The following is an 18,143-nucleotide window of genomic DNA, read 5'->3' on the forward strand; positions in this document are numbered from 1 at the left end:
TGAGTTAGAATCCTGCCACCCATAAGTCAGCTCCCACCCCTTGAGTCTCCAGCTAGATCCCTCGCACTAACAGTTCAGTGGATGCTTCCAGGGTCCAGGCATACATTGCTCTCCGGATTCATTAACACAGGGTTTCTTGGGGTCAGGGGCGGTGCCAAGTCCCTGGGAGAAGCCAAGCCTCAGAGGACCCTCTCACCTACAGAGAGTGCATGGGCCCCCAAGTTCTTACCCTAGACCCACACTCCTCTCGTTGGTGGGAAAGGGATGGAGGGGTAGTGGGGAACGCCCTGTTCCACATGCTGTGTTTACTCTGGGCATGGCTAATGACTCCAGAGCCTTATCATTGGGTTCTCAGACTGGGCTGGGCAGGTCTGAGAGTTAAGGAAAGTCTGTTCCCACTGCCCTGAGGGAGAGAAGAAAGGAGGGGGCAAGGGAGAAGCTGCTGGTCGGACCCACAATGAAAACACTCCTTCTTTTGCTGCTGGTGCTCCTGGACCTGGGAGAGGCCCAAGGATCACTTCACAGGTGAGGAGATGTCCTCGGTGTGCGACCCGCAGAGACCCTTCCCGAAGCAAATGAGAGCGAGGAGTTGTTAAGCCGAGTCCAGGTTTATTGGGATCTGCGGGCAACCCAGGCGGGAGGGGAGCTGAGCTGCACCCAGCAGCTGCCGGAGAGGGTTTTTATAGGGAGGGGGGCCTGCTTAGGTGAGGTGTTGCAGAGGGATTGGTGGAAGGGAGAGCAGAGGAGGGTTTTCTGCGTGCCAGAAGGGGATTGGTCACCTCTTGGCGGGCTTAGGTTTGAATTTTATTGGCTGTCTTGTTTCTAGGCAGACTACTGCAACTGCCAAGGGGTGGGGGATGGGGGTTGGCTTTAGGTTTGGCGGGTTAAGGCTGAGCAGTGATTGGTCGCCCTGCGCTACCAGGCAGAATAGGGTCTGCAGGCGGACTCCAGGAAGTGAGGGACAAAATGGAGGACTGTGGGTTTTTCTACCAAACACTCGGCACTGTGTGCAAAGCTGTGTAGTCCCCTGCCCTGCAGCTCAGGGCTGCTCTGGGAGAGGAGAGCGGATGGGGAGCCGAAGAGGAGGAGAAACTGAGGGCTTGCATCAATGCATGGAAGAGGCTTACCCAGCGGCCACCTGTGTATGGCCTTAATCTCCAGTCCTCAACAAGTCATCCCCTGCCTCCAACTCCGCAGAGGTGCCTTTCCCAAGTCCCGGGGAGCTTCTCATGTTGCTAAAGAGCAGGAACCTGCAGTTGTGGTTTGTGGCTCAAAGTGCCCAAGTACCTCCCCAAGGGACTGACCATTACTGCCCCCAAGAGTTTTCTGTTCCTTTAAATCAGCCCTTCATGGTGTTCACGTAAAACTGCAGACCATCCTACATCTCCATTTTCCAGGAAGACCTCAAAGAGCTCCGCTCCAGGAAGGGAGCCATTTCTACTCTAAGATTCTAAGACTCTACAGGGCAGAGATGAGGCTGGGCAGGCTGAGTGGCAGAGAGGATGCTGACCCCACCCACACCCTGCGTGCTGCCTTACAGAGCCCCTCCTCTGTCATCTCTAGCTGGCCTCTGAGAAAATGGGATGGGAACAGGGGGAAGAGGGAGGCGGAAGCACAATTCCTCATCACATGGAGCTTTGTCTCCAGGGTGCCCCTCAGGAAGCATCCATCCCTCAAGAAGAAGCTGCGGGCACGGAGCCAGCTCTCTGAGTTCTGGAAGTCCCACAATTTGGACATGATCCAGTTCACCGAGTCCTGCTCAACGGACCAGAGTGCCAACGAACCCCTCATCAACTACTTGGATGTGAGGCCTCCTGGGGTCAGGGCTTAGGAGAGATGGGAGTGGGAGGAAGGTCCAGCGTCAGGCATGGCCAGTGCCACATCAGCAGCACTGAAGGCCATTGTAGATTTCTTTACTTGGATGGATGATCTGTGGGGACTGAGTCCTTGGGTCCCCATAGGGTTGGCTAAGCAGGTCCCAATGTACCCAAATGTCAGAGCTCTCTGCAGAAGGAAAGGGCTGAGGGTGAAAGCATCATTCCACACTGAAGGCAGTGAAATGATGCTGTTCCACTCTCAGCTGGGCGGCTTACTGGCTGTGTACCCTTAGGCAAGTTACTTAACTTAAGCCCCAGTTCCCTGGTCTGTAAGACAAAGATGGTTCTTCTTCCACTGCCTCTCCTACAATGTAATTATAAAAATCAGGTTAGTGCAAGTAAAATCAAATGAAGTAGCCAGAGGCTTGGTTTGATTTCCTCTCTCATGGCCATTTCTCTGCTCCTTTTACCTTTTGTTGTCCAGCCTTGCCACTTCCTAGGTCCCAGGGAGCTTTCCCTTGGCCCTGGTGAGTACCCTTGTCTCTTCCCACCATCCACACCCTCTTTCCTTCTCACTCTTTCTTGCAGATGGAATACTTTGGCACTATCTCCATTGGCTCCCCACCACAGAACTTCACTGTCATCTTCGACACTGGCTCCTCCAACCTCTGGGTGCCCTCTGTGTACTGCACCAGCCCAGCCTGCAGTAAGTGATGCCAGGAGCCCAGCAGAGAACGTCTGGGGGCCAGTCCTGGGAGGCCAAGCCTAGTATTCGGGGAAAGGGGGACTTAGGTTCCCGAAAGTGGCCATCCCTGTCACAGCAGCTTCCCCTCTCCATCTTTGAGTCTGCCCTGGAGCTGCTTATAGCAGAGCAAGGCCAAGGAAGAACTAAAATGTGGCTGCTGTCCAAGATAGCAACTTTCGTACTAACCAGAATTAATAGAAAGAAACTCAGCCATTGGAAAGAGAAACCTTTGACATAATGACTCATTTCCCTTGGAACAGCCAAAGGAATGTAGGGGACAGGTTAATTCATTTGGTTATTTTCTGAGCAGGTAGGTGAGTTGGGTTCTAGTGTAGACAGTCTGCTCGCTTCAAGGAGGCTTGGTAGCCTTATCTCCTGGTGCAGAGGTGGGGCTGCTGGGGCACAATGGCATGGGTGGGTCCATCATTTGGCCGGAGGTAACTCAGAGGTTTCAGTGAGGATGGAAAAGAAGAGCTACAGAAAGATGTCGTGTTCCATACAGGACAAGTCCCAGAGAAAGAATGTCTCTGGAAACCCCAAGGCTAGATGTCCACGGGTTGGGGGAAAAGTTGGGAGTAATTTCCTGGGGCAATCGTTTAGCCCTGAGTTTCTTTTGAAGGCCAACCTCTGACCCACAATGGGTGGCAGGGACTGTGGCTGGCGCCTGATAAATGTCACTTATCTTGGTGTGCCTCATGAGGTCATTGTGGACAATCAGATTTGCCCAGGGACAGCTATTTGGTCCCCAATTAGGCCACATCTGTAGCTAGAGGGAAATGTAGTTGCTTATTAGGGCGGGGCATGGCCAGGCTTCTAGGGGCCCCCACTCAGTGCTGAGAGCTGAAATAGGAGACCCTGAAGCCCTGGGGCTGGGTGGCATCAGGGCAGGGATGCAAGCTGTGAGCCAATGGCATAGGCAAGAGCAGTGCGCTTTTTTCCAGAGAGGCACACCAGGTTCCAGCCTTCCCAGTCCAACACGTACAACCAGCCGGGGCAATCCTTCTCCATTCAGTACGGAACGGGGAGCTTGTCCGGGATCATTGGAGCTGACCAAGTGTCTGTGAGTGCAAGTCCTTCATCTTTTCTCTCTTGACCAGAAACTTGGAAGACTTATTCAGAGGTCTTAGGTTTCAATCTGCCTCAGGAATGGGTGGAAACAGGGGTTAGGACTAGCTTCCAGGGGAAAGGGGGAGCAACACTCCCCACCTGGGCTGGCGGCAGTGGGTCAGTCCGCACAGCAAGCTGGGCCCTGTGGGAGGGCAATGCGGGGAGACTCTGGCAGGAAGCAAGGCCCAGTGCACAAAGCCTAGTGGCAGGGTGCACAGCTGGATCTCCAGACTCTAGGGCACTGAGGTGATAAGACCAAGCTGCCGTCTTGAAGGCTAAGGAAGCCCACACCAGGGGGTGAGGTTTGGACTCAGTGAAATAAGGGGGCAAGGTCTGAAGTGGCAGTCCAGTCACAGAGCCAAGGCAGAAGCCCAGGTGTCCAAAGGCCAAGGTCCAAATTGAACTCAGTGCGGAGCTCGTGAGTTGTTCCTTAAACGCCCTCTGACCTCTGACCCTCTGTAAGTCCTAAAACTATGGGAATCAGACAAACGCAGAACTAGAGGAGCCTCAGTCCTGCCTGGGTACTTTTTCAGGTTTATAGACAGCAATGTATGCCTGGGCCTTGGGAGAAACAGAGGTTAACCGACTCCTGATGAGCATTGGTCCTTGGGGTATTCCCAAGGCCAGTGGGGCACAGCCTTCATCAACATCCCTTCAGAGTGGGTGGGAGTAGAACATATTATCAACCGAAAGAATGCCAGAAGCAGAAAAACACCATCTATGTGAAATATCAAACAGATAAAACAATGAGTATTTTCTTTTTTCTTTTTGTTTTTTTGAGACGGAGTTTGACTCTTGTTACCCAGGCTGGAGTGCAATGGCGCGATCTCAGTTCACCGCAACCTCCGCCTCCTGGGTTCAGGCAATTCTCCTGCCTCAGCCTCCTGAGTAGCTGGGATTACAGACACGTGCCACCATGCCCAGCTAATTTTTTGTATTTTAGTAGAGACGGGGTTTCACCATATTGACCAGGATGGTCTCGATCTCTTGACCTTGTGATCCACCCGCCTCGGCCTCCCAAAGTGCTGGGATTACAGGCTTGTGCCACCGCGCCCGGCCTTAAAACAATGAGTATTTTCTATTGGAACTATGTGTGTGTGTGTATACACACATTACATATAAAATATATATATACACATATATGAATATATGTATATATTTTATATATCCATCTGTATATTATATACAGATATAATATATTAGTTATAATATATAATTACATAATTATATATGTTATATATTATACAATTAATATAATATGTAATACACTATATTAATGTTTCATAATTAATATTAATTATATGGTATATAATATAATCGATATAATAATGTATTATAGTAATAATATATTATATTATGTATTATATAATAATATGTAGTATGTATTAATATATATTACATAATATATCTGTATATTAACTTAATATATAGGTAATGTGTCTATATTATATACATATGTATTATATATCTAATTACATATAATATGTATGTAAAAGTGCAAATAATGATTTAGAAGTCTACATCCCAAACTGATAGTCACAATAACCTCTGAGATGCAGGGAAGGCACTGAAATTAACATGGAAAGGGAAATTCCAGCCTATATGCCACTTATCGGTTGGCTCCCCTGGCTGGTGTAGTGCCGCAGCCTAGCCCACAGCAATGTCAGCTTCACTGCACCTTCCCTCAGTTTTTCTGGCTCCAGGTTCAGGTGTGCACTTACCTCTGTAACAAATCATCAGCTTTTGCTGTAAAACATCCCCATCATTGAGTTTGGAGACTTGGGCACAGTGAGAGAACGATGCGGGTTCCAGTTCACCTTCACCCTCACGGGTTCCAACCGGCCCTTTTCCTCCCACTTGATATCTATCTTCAGCTTCTGTTGTGCAAACTATAGACTCCAGCTACAGCACCAGGACAGAAACAATATCCCAAAGTACACTGTTTAGCACCCACAGTTGCATATAATCAATATCTACATTATGTCTATCATTTACAACTCTATAGTTCCTCCTAATGGTTCTGCTTCTAAGTGAAATACTAGCAAATAAAATCATGTGGCGTATAAAAGGATAATGCATCTTAACCAAGGGTCATCTTTCTAGGAATTTATCATCTAACAGAATAAAAGGAGAAAAATCATATGACCAGTATGATTATATAACTAGATTAATAACATTCAACATTTATTCATGACTTTAAGAAAAACTCTTAGCAAACTAAGAACAGAAAATAACTTTCTTCAGCTGATAAAGAATATCTACAAAGAAGCCCACAGCAAACTTTATACTTAACGGTGAATTGTCGAGCGACTTCTCTATGAGGTCAAGAATGAGACAAGGATGCTGAGTCTCACCACTTCTATTCAACATTGTTGCCAGGGCAACAGGGCAAGAAAAAAGAAATTAAGAACATTAAGATGGAAAAGGAAGAAATAACTCTGTCATTATTAATGTATGATGAGATTCTATAGGTAGAAAATCCAAAAAATATCTACAGAAAGGATATTGGGATTAACGTGAACTTAGTGAAGTTCCTGGATATGAAGTCAACATAAAAAAGTAATTCGGATGTCTATATACAGGTTGCAGATCCTTATCTCAAATGCTTAGGACCAGAAGCCTCTTAGATTTCAAATTTTTTCAGATTTTGGAATTTCGCATTATGGTTACCAGTTGAGTATCCCAAATCTGAAAATCCCTAATATGTAATGCTCCAGTGAGCATTTCCTTTGAGCATCATGTTGGCACTCAGAAAGTTTTGGATTTTGAAGCATTTCAGTTTCAGATTTTCAGATTTGTGATGCTCAACCTGTAGCAAGTAAAACAAATGGCAAATCAATTTTTAATGACACTGTTTATAATACCATCAAAATCATCAGCTACTTTGAAGTAAATTTAACCAAAAAAAAAGTGCTAGAACTCTACTCTGATATTAGCAAACATTACTAAATAAAAGTAAAAGATTTGCATAAAAATTGTAAACACTACTGAATAAAATTAAAAGAAAACCTGTATTAAAAACTAAACCATGCTCATAGATTGAATGACTGTTTTATTAAAAAGTCAAATTTTTTCAAATTGATCTATAGAACCAATTTTATTCCAATCCAAACCACAGAAATTTTTCTTAGAGATTAACAACCTGATTCTAACATTTATATGGATATGTAATACACCAAAACAATCTTGCTGAAGAAAAACACTAATAAATATTAAGACTTGTTATAAAGTTACAGTAATTTAGATAGAGTGATGTTGGCTCAGAATTTTAAAAATAAAGCAATGGAACAGAATAGAAAATACAAAAACTAGCCACATAGTCATCTGACTTATTTTGAATATGATATTGCAGTATGTAGAGGAAATGATGCTATATTTATTAAATAGTGCCAAGTCATATGAATATCCAGATAGAAAAAAATCAATCTTGACTCCTACTTTACACATTATCACATTTCAGTTAGGTTCCAGACCTCAATGTGAAAAGTAAACAATAAAACTTTTAGAAGAAAACGTAGGAAAATATTTTCATGACCTTAAGGTAGGCAAAATTTTCTGAAACAAGTTACAAAAAACACTAATGGTAAAGGAAAAAATTGATAAATTTGGCTACATTAAAATGCATGTCCTTTGTTCATTAAAAGACACCATGAAGACAGTAAAAACATTACCCCAGTCCAGGAGAAGATTTTTGTAGCACCAACAAAGGACTTGATTTCAAGGTATATAAAGAACTGCCAATCAGTAAGAAAAATGCAGTCAACTCACTTCATAAAAGAGGATATCTAAATGTCCACTTATTTTACATTTATTTTAAGTTCTGGAATACGTGTGCAGGAACTGCTGGGTTGTTACACAGGTAAATGTGTGCCATGGTGATTTGCTGTACCTATCAACCCATCACCTAGATATTAAGCCCTACATGCATTAGCCATTTATCCTGATGCTCTCCCTCTCCCAGCGCCCCACGACCGGCCCCAATGTGTGTTGTTCCCCTCATTGTGTCTATGTGTTCTCACTATTCAGCTCCCACTTATAAGTAAGAACACGTGGTATTTTGTTTTCTGTTCCTGTGTTAGTTTGCTAAGGATGATGGCTTCTAGCTCCATCCATGTCCCTGCAAAGGATATGATCTCATGCCTTTTTATGGCTGCATAGTATTCCATGGTGTATATGTATCACATTTTCTTTATCCAGTCTATCATCAGTGGGCTTTTGGGTTGACTCCATGTCTTTACTATTGTGAATAGTGCTGCAATAAACATACACATGCATCTATCTTTATAATAGAATGATTTATATTCCTTTAGGTATATACCCAGTAATGGGATTGCTGGGTTAAATGGTATTTCTGGTTCTAGGTCTTTGAGTAATTGCCACACTGTCCTCCACAATGGTTGAACTAATTTACATTCCCACCAACAGTATAAATCATTCCTATTTCTTCACAGCCTTACTAGCATCTGTTTCTTGACTTTTTAATAATTGCTATTCTGTGGTTTTGATTTGCATTTCTCTAATGAACAGTGATTTTTTTCGTATGTTTATTGGCCACGTAAATATCTTCTTTTGAGAAGTATCTGTTCATGTCCTTTGCCCACTTTTTAATGGGGTTGTTTGTTTTTTTCTTGTAAATTTGTTTAAGTTCCTTGTAGATTCTGGATATTAGAGCTTTGTCGGATGGATTGCAAAAATTTTCTCCCATTCTTTAGGTTGTCTGTTCACTCTGATGATAATTTCTTTTGCTGTACAGAAGCTTTTTAGTTTAATTAGGTCCCATTGGTCAGTTTTCGCTTTTGATGCAATTGCTTTTGACGTTTTCATCAGGAAATCTTTGCCTGTCCCTATGTCCTGAATGATACTGCCTAGATTCTCTTCTACGGTTTTTATATTTTGGGATTTTACATTTAAGTCTTGAATCCATTTTGAGTTAATTTTTCTATAAGGAGTAGGGGAGAGGTTCAGTTTCCATCTGCTGCATGTGACTGGCCGGTTTTCTCAGCACCACTAAATGTCAATTTTGTTGATAATCAGGAAATGCAAAATAAAACCACAATACCCTCTGATATCCACTAGAAAATTAAAATGAAAAAGAGAGGAAATATCTAGTGTTGGGGAGGATATGGAACAATTGTTATTCTCAAAATATTGGTAATGGAAGTATCGTTTGGTGCCATCACTTTGGAAAAGTCTCCGGCAGTACTTACTCAAGCAGAACGCTTGTGTATCCAATTATTTACCAACTTTATCCTAGGCATATATGTATCCAGAAATGCGTACATGTGTTCTCCAAAAGGCATACACAAGCAGCACTATTAGCAATATTCAAATAAAGGAAACAACTCAAATGTCCATCAGTGGTAGAAAAGATAAATAATGGTGAAATGTTCATGCCATGCAATACTAATAAGGAACAAATTACAACAGCATGCCATAAGCACAATATTGAATGACAGAAGCCAGATACCAGAGAATTCATACGGGGATGATTCCATCTATATAAAATCCAAAAAAATAGGCAAAACCAATATATGCTATTAGAAGTCAGAAAACTGGCTCCTCTTGAAGAGGGGCACAATGATTGGCAAGTGCATGAGGGCTTCTGAAGTTTTGGAATGTCCTGTTTCTTGGGAATATGGCAAACATCTTTGTGCTCCTTTAATCAAGGAAAGTTGGGAAGGAGAAGAATTAGCTTCAAGACAGAGGAAAATCCAGGAATCAAACCCTTTGCCAGCAATCCCCTGTGCCATTCACCTGTGGGCTTTCTGCTGGCAGGTGGAAGGCTTGACTGTGGTTGGCCAGCAGTTTGGAGAAAGTGTCACAGAGCCAGGCCAGACCTTTGTGGATGCAGAGTTTGATGGAATTCTGGGCCTGGGATACCCTTCCTTGGCTGTGGGAGGTGTGACCCCAGTGTTTGACAACATGATGGCTCAGAACCTGGTGGACCTGCCAATGTTTTCTGTCTACATGAGCAGGTAAGGCCCATCAAGCTTGTGAGGTTAAGGTCGGTTAGAATGACAGGGAGAAAAAACACGTGCATTTGATTTTGCTGTCAAAATACCTGGTCTGGGTCTTTGGCGTGGTCTCTTATCAGCTGCGTGATCTTTGTCAAAACATTTAACCTCTCTTAATATTGAGGAAATGAGATTTGCCTCATCACGTAGTTGTGAAAGCACTTTGTAAACTCTACTACACTGGCTTAAATTTAAGGAATCTCTGGGATTGGTTCTTCATTTATGCTGTCAATAAATACCAAGCTCCTATTATATGCTGAATATGGTGCTCACATTGGGGACACAGTGAAATAAGAAAAACAGTACCTGGAGGAAGAGGAGGCAGGAAAAAAATGAAAAGTTAAGCTGACAATAAAATAATTACGTGCTGATGGATGACTAAACAAAATGTGGCATATCCGAGCAATCAAATATCATTCAGCCTTAAAAAGGAAGGAAATTCCAAGACATGCTACGACACAGAAGAAACCTGAGGACATAATGCTAAGTGAAATAAGCTAGTCACAAAAAGACAAATACTGTATGATTCCACTGAGGTGAGGTACCTAGAGAAGTCAAATTCCCAGGCAGAAAGTAGACTGGCAGTCGCTGGAGCCTGGGGAGCAGAAGTGAGGGGTTCTTAAACTGTTGTTGATGACCTAATGGGTGCAAAGTTTCTGTTCTGTGAAACGAAAGGTCTGGACTTTACAACAGTAAACACTACTGAACTCATACTTAACACTACTTAACTCAAAAATGGGTAAGATAATACATTTTATGTTACATATTTTTACCACAATTTAAAAAAAATTGCACATTGTGGTTGGGAAAGGTCGTGAGGCTCATCTGTTTCTAGGCACTCTTGCCTGGCAGCCTCGGAGGGTCATCTCCTCTTCCTCCTTACACAGGAAGATGATTTCTGACCTTTCTGACTGCTTCCAGGTCAGACCTGGCCTGAGTTCGCCTGGTTCCGGCATAAGCTCCTTCCTCTCATTCCCTCTCCCACATGGAGGGTCCTGGATTCTTCCTATCAAGTTGTGCTTCCGGTGGCACTCAGGACCAGGCCTGGACAGAGCTGCGAGTAAGAGAGGCAGGTTGTCTAGACATCTCTGCTTCCCCTTGCAGAACGTCCTTCTCCCTCTGCCTGGGAAAAGTGGGCTGTAATGGGGAATATCGAGGGCTTGGCAGTAAGACCGGCCTGGATTTGCATCCTGCCACTTACACTGCTTCGTCTCCCTGAGGCTCAGTTTCCTCCACGGACCACTAGGTTGATGTGAGTTAAGGAAGTTTAGATAGATAAAATCCCCAGTACAGGGCCTTGCACCAAGATAATCAGCAAATGTGAGTTTCTTTCCCCACTCCCTCTCTAAAACCACTTTCCTGAAATTCCTACAGGTATTCACTTCCCTCCCTCTTTACTACCCTGATTTTGATTTTCTATCTTTCTGATCCTTTTCCTCCTCAGAATGAATCTGTCTTAGGTCCTATTTCTCCAGAATCCTGCTAGGACCAAGAACATAATCTGAGAAATCAATACCAATGAAAATAAGTAAGTTTCCAAGTTCTAGTATGTCATGATACAGTCAAATTAGCCTCTTTGCCTTAACATGAGGAGTGAATGATATAAACACGCCAGGCACCATCACAACCATAATGGGGAAGATACTTGAGAAAAGGTGTCTTTGGGAGTTGCTTCAAGTCACACGTGTGTACCCACCCATGATAGTCCTAGCCTTGGTTCTGAATGACAGAACTGCTGGCCCCATCTCCCACCTCCTTAACCTTTTATCCAAGAAGCAGGAGGACATTCACAAATGATCGAGGGGAGCTGTTACTGATCTTGCGTCAAAAAGGCCCAGACCAATCCACTTGCAGTAGTCGGAGTCCCGGTCTCAAAGCCCAGGCTGATAGTTCTGCCTACCTCGGTGCTGGGTATGAATGACCAGGTCAAGAAGCAAAGGGCCCTAGCTGAGACTCACCCCTAGAGTTTTTCAGTGGCCGTTCCTGGACAGCTTGTCTTTCTCTCCATGCAGTAACCCAGAAGGTGGTGTGGGCAGCGAGCTGATTTTCGGAGGCTACGATCACTCCCATTTCTCTGGAAGCCTGAATTGGGTTCCAGTCACCAAGCAAGCCTACTGGCAGATTGCGCTGGATAAGTGAGTATTCCCCAAGAAGTAGTTACAGGACTGGGGGTAAACTCAAAAGAGCCACAACTCAAATTAAATTAACTGAAAAACTGCTGGTCACTCGCAGAGGATGCCAGAAGCTTGCTGTGGTTGGAGGTATGGAGGTGCTGAGCAAGGATGCAGGAAGGGCACCAGACACAGCTTCCTTCCCTGTGCATGTGACGTGCCTTTAGTCCGACAGACATTCAATCCCAGCGCACAGCCTGCTCCCCTCTGTTCTTTCAACATTAACACACAAGGCAAGGGATGAGTGACATGGGGGTTGCAAAGGTTAATTGAGCTCAGATCTTGCCCTCAAACAACTTGTACAGAAGAGACGCACACAAACTTCTTTCCTGTACAATGGAACGTGGCCAGTGCTGCAAGGCAGGTGCCACCAAGGTGGCCCAGCAGACGGGAAAGACAGCCTCTATCTGAAGGACCCTCCAGTGCGTCGTGGAGGGGGTGACACTGAAACTGAGCCGGGAAATACATACAGAATCCGGGCTTGGAGCAATTGGGGAAGTGGGACTAGGTGCCTGCTCACACCTAGCACCCCACTAGACAATTCAGGAATTAGAAAAGTGCAGTTCAAGTTTCACTTCAGCTAGGATTGAGTTCCTGCAAGGTGCCAGGAATTAGGAATGCAAAAAATAAAAAGCCACAATGCTCACTGTCTACTGAGGTTTTTCAAACTGTAGGAATTCACCTATTTATGGGTCATGACATCATTTTAGAAGATCATGACCTGGCCGGGCACGGTGGCTCCCGCCTGTAATCCCAGCATTTCGGGAGGCCAAGGCAGGCAGATCACAAGGTCAAGAGATTGAGACCATCCTGACTAGCATGGTGAAACCCCGTCTCGACTAAAAATACAAAAATTAGCTGGGCGAGGTGGCACATGCCTGTAATTCCAGCTACTCGGGAGGCTGAGGCAAGAGAATCACTTGAACCGGAGGCAGAGGCTGCAGTGAGCCGAGATCATGCCACTGTGCTCCAGCCTGGAGACAGACTGAGACTCCATCTCAAAAAAAAAATTTAAAAAAAAGATCATAACCCATAACCTACATTTTTTAATGAATTGGAATACAGTAGAAAATACCAGAGTGCACTTCAATTGCGTGAATGGGTATGTGTGCGTGCACTGGGTCAAGATTTCTTCCTACAGATCTCAGTAGAAAATAATTGAGGAACACTCATAGGGTGGGTGGAAATCATTGAAGTGCTTCAGGTGCTGGAGAGCCCAAAAGAGAGTGGGGATTTCCTAGGAGCCAGGGGAGGGGAGGTGGGCTGACCACGACCCTGTCCCCTCAGCATCCAGGTGGGAGGGACTGTGATGTTCTGCTCTGAGGGCTGCCAGGCTATTGTGGACACAGGGACTTCCCTCATCACTGGCCCTTCCGACAAGATTAAGCAGCTGCAAAACGCCATTGGGGCAGCCCCCGTGGATGGAGAAGTGAGTACCTGCCTGGGGAAGGGAGGGGTGGGGGCCGGAGAGCCAGGCCTTCTCTTGGGAGGTGGAAAGGCTCTAAATGGATTGTCTGTACTGAGTTTTAGTATGCTGTGGAGTGTGCCAACCTAAACGTCATGCCGGATGTCACCTTCACCATCAATGGAGTCCCCTACACTCTCAGCCCAACTGCCTACACCCTGCTGGTAAGAACTGGTTCCTTATTCCGCAAGCCACAGGGCCCTCCCCACGTGCCTGCTGCTTCCCCTTTTCACTCCCTGCACTTAGCCTGCCTTTGCCCTAAGACCCACCCCACATCGTTCTGCTCTGACGTGGCATTCCCTCTGGGAGGGACGAAGCTGCCCGTGGTGGAAAGACCATGGGGCTTGTCTTGATTTCCAGCTCTGCCATAAGGCAGTAGTGAACTTCAGGCTAGCCATTTAAGGAAGTCTTCTGATATTGCCATGTAGGACTTTCAACTGACAAAGTTTAATCTCCTCAACCACCAGGTCAGACTGGAACTATTACTATCTCATTTTGTAGATGAGAATATCGAGATTCAGAGAGTCAAATAAATGGTTCAAGATATGAGCTGTTTGCAGGGAGGTGTAGAGAATAAGATTATATTTATTCTAACATTCAACTTAACATTCCTCTTCTAGCAAGAAAGTCTTTTGTTGCAGTAAATTCTCAAGTTTGTAGGGTGGCATAGCAAGGGAACGCCTAGACATTTTGGACCCCTATGAGCACCTCACACCACAGTTGGGTTGAATTTTCGGTATCGTAGTTATCTACAACACTGAAGTGTAGCACCACACTTCAACACACTAATTTTTCCAAGAGTCACTCACAGCGTCAGGGTGGATGCATCAGAATAGGGGTGCTAAGGAATAGACTGAGGGCTTCAGCCCTACCCCTAAGCCTCCATAACTCCTTCCCAAAGCCAGCAACAGAAAATCTAAATAAAAACAAATGTTTGCTTTAAGCTCCTGCCACATAGGGATTCTGGAACACACTGACGACCAGGTAGACATTTAGACTGAGCCCTGTTCATCAGGCCACATGCCCATCAACACCCCAGCACCCCCACACTCTCTCACATTCCCGCATGTGAGCTGAGTCCCTGCCCAGGCTCATGCCCTTCCCCGTTCCCAGGACAGTGCGTGATTCTTTCCCACCAGCAGATTTCAGTCAGAGCCACCTCGATCCATCAAAACTGCTGAATAACTTTGGCTTTTCATGACCTTCCTCTCAAGAGGTCTCCTTGAGCCCTCTGCAAATTTTCCCACACCCATCAGCAACTTCGCATTTCAAATTGTTGTTGGAAAGACCACACTTGCCTGGGAGCGCACATCTTTGCCAAACTAAAAATTAAGATTGGAGAAGGTGACTCTCTTCTCTTGGAACAAGAGAGGCCTACTTGCCTCATCTAAAGGGGGCCACTCAAATGTTTCTTCCCAGAACATCAACAAGAAAATAGCAGTGGATAGCGACTAACAGAGCTCTTTCTCTCCCTTGACAAAAACTAAGCTGTGCTTCACTAGAAACGAAAGAAACCAGAATTTAAACCAAGGTCTTCCGGTGCCAACCCTTTGCTCCTCTAGCCATGAAATAAGGGTTTCCAATTGTAAAATAATGGTGACGGAGGCAGGTGGGCTTATATAACAGATGAACAGTTCTCAAAATTGTAGAACGCAGACCCCAGGCCCACAAGAAAGGACTTGTGCAGACAAACACTTTACTGAGCAAACTAGGGCAAGGCCGTATGAAGCAGTAGGAAGAACCCACCGACCAAAATGGTGGAACCCACCACCTGCCCAAGGCCAGCCAGTGCCAGCCACCACCACCATACAGGCAGCACTACTTCCTGCTTCCCCTGTCTGTCATTGGCATCCTTTCTTCCCACCCCAGGACTTCGTGGATGGAATGGAATTCTGCAGCAGCGGCTTTCAAGGACTTGACATCCACCCTCCAGCTGGGCCCCTCTGGATCCTGGGGGATGTCTTCATTCGACAGTTTTACTCTGTCTTTGACCGTGGGAATAACCGTGTGGGACTGGCCCCTGCAGTCCCCTAAGGAGGGGCCTTGGGTCTGTGCCTGCCTGTCTGACACCCCTTGAATCCGTTAGGTTGAAACATTCTTTACACTTATAAAAAGTTATTTTCCACAAAATGTAGCTGTTTCCAGGGTTGCAACTTGAACTAAGACCAAACAGAACATGAGAATACACACACACACACACACACACACACACACACACTCACAGCCTCACACACACTTCACACATACACGCCACTCCCACCACTGTCATGATGGAGGAATTAAGATGTATATCCATATATTTTATTGATTTTTAAGAAAATCAAAAATTTTCACGTTTGGTTATGAAAATCTCCAAGCAGAGATCATGGTGTAATAAATCCCTATGCAACCCCACTCAGCTCTGACAACCTGTCCACACACGGCCAGGCCCGTTTTATCCACACTGCTGCCCACTCCTCTCTCCAGCACCATATACTGTATGTACCTGGATTATTTTGAAGCAAATTTCAAGCATTACATAATTTTGTCCATAAATATTTCTAATATCCTTAAATATACAGTTGGAATTCAAGCTTCTCTCACTCTCATAAATGTTTGGCTGTTTTTATAGTGGGATTGTTTGCATCAGAATTTAAGCAAGGCCCACAAATTGCATTTATTTGAAATGTCTGTAAGTCTCTTTCCAATTGAAGTGTTTAGCGCATTTGAAACTGTGCTGGCTGAAATCCCAAGGTGTCATTTAACATGGTTCTCTGAACTTATCTTTCCTATAAAATAGTAGTTAGATCTGGAGGTATGGTTTTGTGGCAAAAATGCTTCCTAGACGATCCCTGTAAACCATTTAGTCTTATCTATCTTTCCCACATTCTCAGCAAAGTTTCCAGGCATCTAAAAGTTCCTGTGTTTCTTCATCACCAGCTGCAAGGTCACAAAGCAAATACGCTCAAGACTGCGAAATGTGTTTCTTAAAATGTTACTTTTCCAATGTAAAGTCCATTACAAAACATGTCACAAGTTAATTAACTTCTTTGTTCTGGCTTCCTCATCCTGTACCAACTAGGTGCATAAATGACACGCCATTTTCCTTGTACTTTGCTCAAAATTAGGAAGTGGTTCCACCGAGCCTGTAATCGCATTAAATAAAATCCTCCTGCAACCCCATCGGTCTCTCCAGATCTCTAATTTCCCGCTACAGGTAAATAAGCCCAGCTCTAATCACACCCTTCCCCTGCTGTACACTTTACAATGACCCGCTGCTGCATGCCAAATGCAATCCAAGCTGACACAACTTTCAGGGCTCTCCAGGGCCTTGCCTCAGCTGGACCACCTGTTCTCCCTGGACGTCTAGTCTACCCTGCACCAAACGGAATCATTCCAATATTCTTACTTGTACATTTAGTCTCAGGATTTCTTCCCCTCTGTTCTTCAGAGGAACATGCTGTTTCCCCAAAATGACCCCCTTTCAATGAGTGTTAAGATAACAGTGAAAAGCTGTCAGACACAGTGCTGTGAGACACGAGACTGCAATCTCAGCCCATTGATGAACCATGAAGGTACTCAGCTATGACTTGGAGCCTTTCCTGTACGGTCTCTTCTGCCAGCCAGAGGTTCAGCATCTTCTCTCCCTGGCCCCACATCACTGCTCTGCATATTGAACCTGACTCTCCGCTCCATTCACCACACATCTGCACATGCTGCCCTCAGCATCCTTCAAGCTGCAGTTCAAATGCCTTCTTTCCATAAAGCCCTCTTTGACATCTCCTAACTAGAACTAATCTCTCCCTCCTCTAAATCCCCACAGCCCTTAAGCTGCGTTTCTTATGCCATTATTTGCCCCATGCTTTATTTCAGCGGATAAAATGCAATTCTCCATTTCTGCACCCCTGAAAGGATCTGACAGGCTTATTGAATGAACACCTGCAGGAGGGAAGAAAGGAAGCAGGGAGGGAATGTGGCGTCAGGGCCTCTTCTGCAGGGCCGACGCTGCGATCATGCTCCTCTAGAGCATGTGTCACAGGAACAGAAGGGAAGTTGCTGCCTTTTCATCCACGTGGCTGGAGGAAGTAGGGACTACAGCCTGGGGGTGGCTGGCGACTTGGCTTCCAAAGGTGTTAGGATAGTTCTGCAAATAGACCTGAAAGTACCAGTTTCAGTCCCATGCGCAAAGGCTGTGAGGACCAGCATGGACAGTTCACTTCCCATTCCCAAAGCACCCTCGGCAGCAGCGGGCCCACGGGGACTCCCATGTGTTCTCCAAAAGAGGGTCAAATGTGCCTCTACACCTCTGTGGGGGCTCACTATCTAATCCTGTCTCTCTCTCTCTCTCTCTCTCTCTCTCTCTCTCTCAAACACACACACACACATACACACACACTCACTCACACACACGTGTTCATTTAAAACCTGGCCTCAGAAAAAAGTAGAAGACTATTGGGGGAAATTCTAAAGGGCAACAGTTTAAGAATAAGTCAGTCATCAAGAATTACTGGTTGGCCTGAGGGTGGCCTGATGCCCACTTTCCCAAGCCACCCGACTGGGACATTTGGGGTGAGCGTGATCTGGAGCAGAGGCTTTCCAGCTTCCGTGTGTGCTCCCCATGGAAACCTTTGCCTCCTCCCTCCAGGCACATTTGCTAATTGGAACAAGGAAATAAGCTTCAACTTTTCTTCCACTGAAGAAGCCACACACAACATACACAGGCCAGACCTGTACCTGGCACCACAAGCTGCCCAGTGCGGGATGCGAGGACACTCGCGTGCGCAGCCCTACTGAGCACTGTGCAGTGTAATCGGCCAAATGAGACACAGACAGTAGCTACGGAGC

The 18,143-nt window shown here is 45.4% G+C and overlaps 1 protein-coding gene across 2 annotated transcripts; it reads left to right on the top strand.

Annotated features, from left to right (window-relative positions):
* Positions 1 to 353: 353 nt before the first annotated feature.
* CTSE (cathepsin E) lies at positions 354 to 16,475 on the top strand. Of its 2 annotated transcripts, none has more exons than XM_003938340.4 (9): positions 354 to 525; positions 1,648 to 1,804; positions 2,406 to 2,523; positions 3,504 to 3,622; positions 9,445 to 9,644; positions 11,696 to 11,818; positions 13,142 to 13,283; positions 13,385 to 13,483; positions 15,189 to 16,475. In XM_003938340.4, the coding sequence occupies exons 1-9, from the start codon at positions 458 to 460 to the stop codon at positions 15,351 to 15,353; spliced, it is 1,191 nt and encodes a 396-aa protein (XP_003938389.1). In that variant the 5' UTR covers positions 354 to 457; the 3' UTR covers positions 15,354 to 16,475. The 2 variants fall into 2 exon arrangements, with proteins under 2 accessions (XP_003938389.1, XP_074241016.1); XM_074384915.1 differs by having other exon boundaries at positions 377 to 525; positions 1,660 to 1,804.
* The last annotated feature ends 1,668 nt before the right edge of the window (positions 16,476 to 18,143 follow it).

This window comes from Saimiri boliviensis, chromosome 14 (assembly GCF_048565385.1).
Source record: "Saimiri boliviensis isolate mSaiBol1 chromosome 14, mSaiBol1.pri, whole genome shotgun sequence".
NCBI lineage: Eukaryota > Metazoa > Chordata > Mammalia > Primates > Cebidae > Saimiri > Saimiri boliviensis.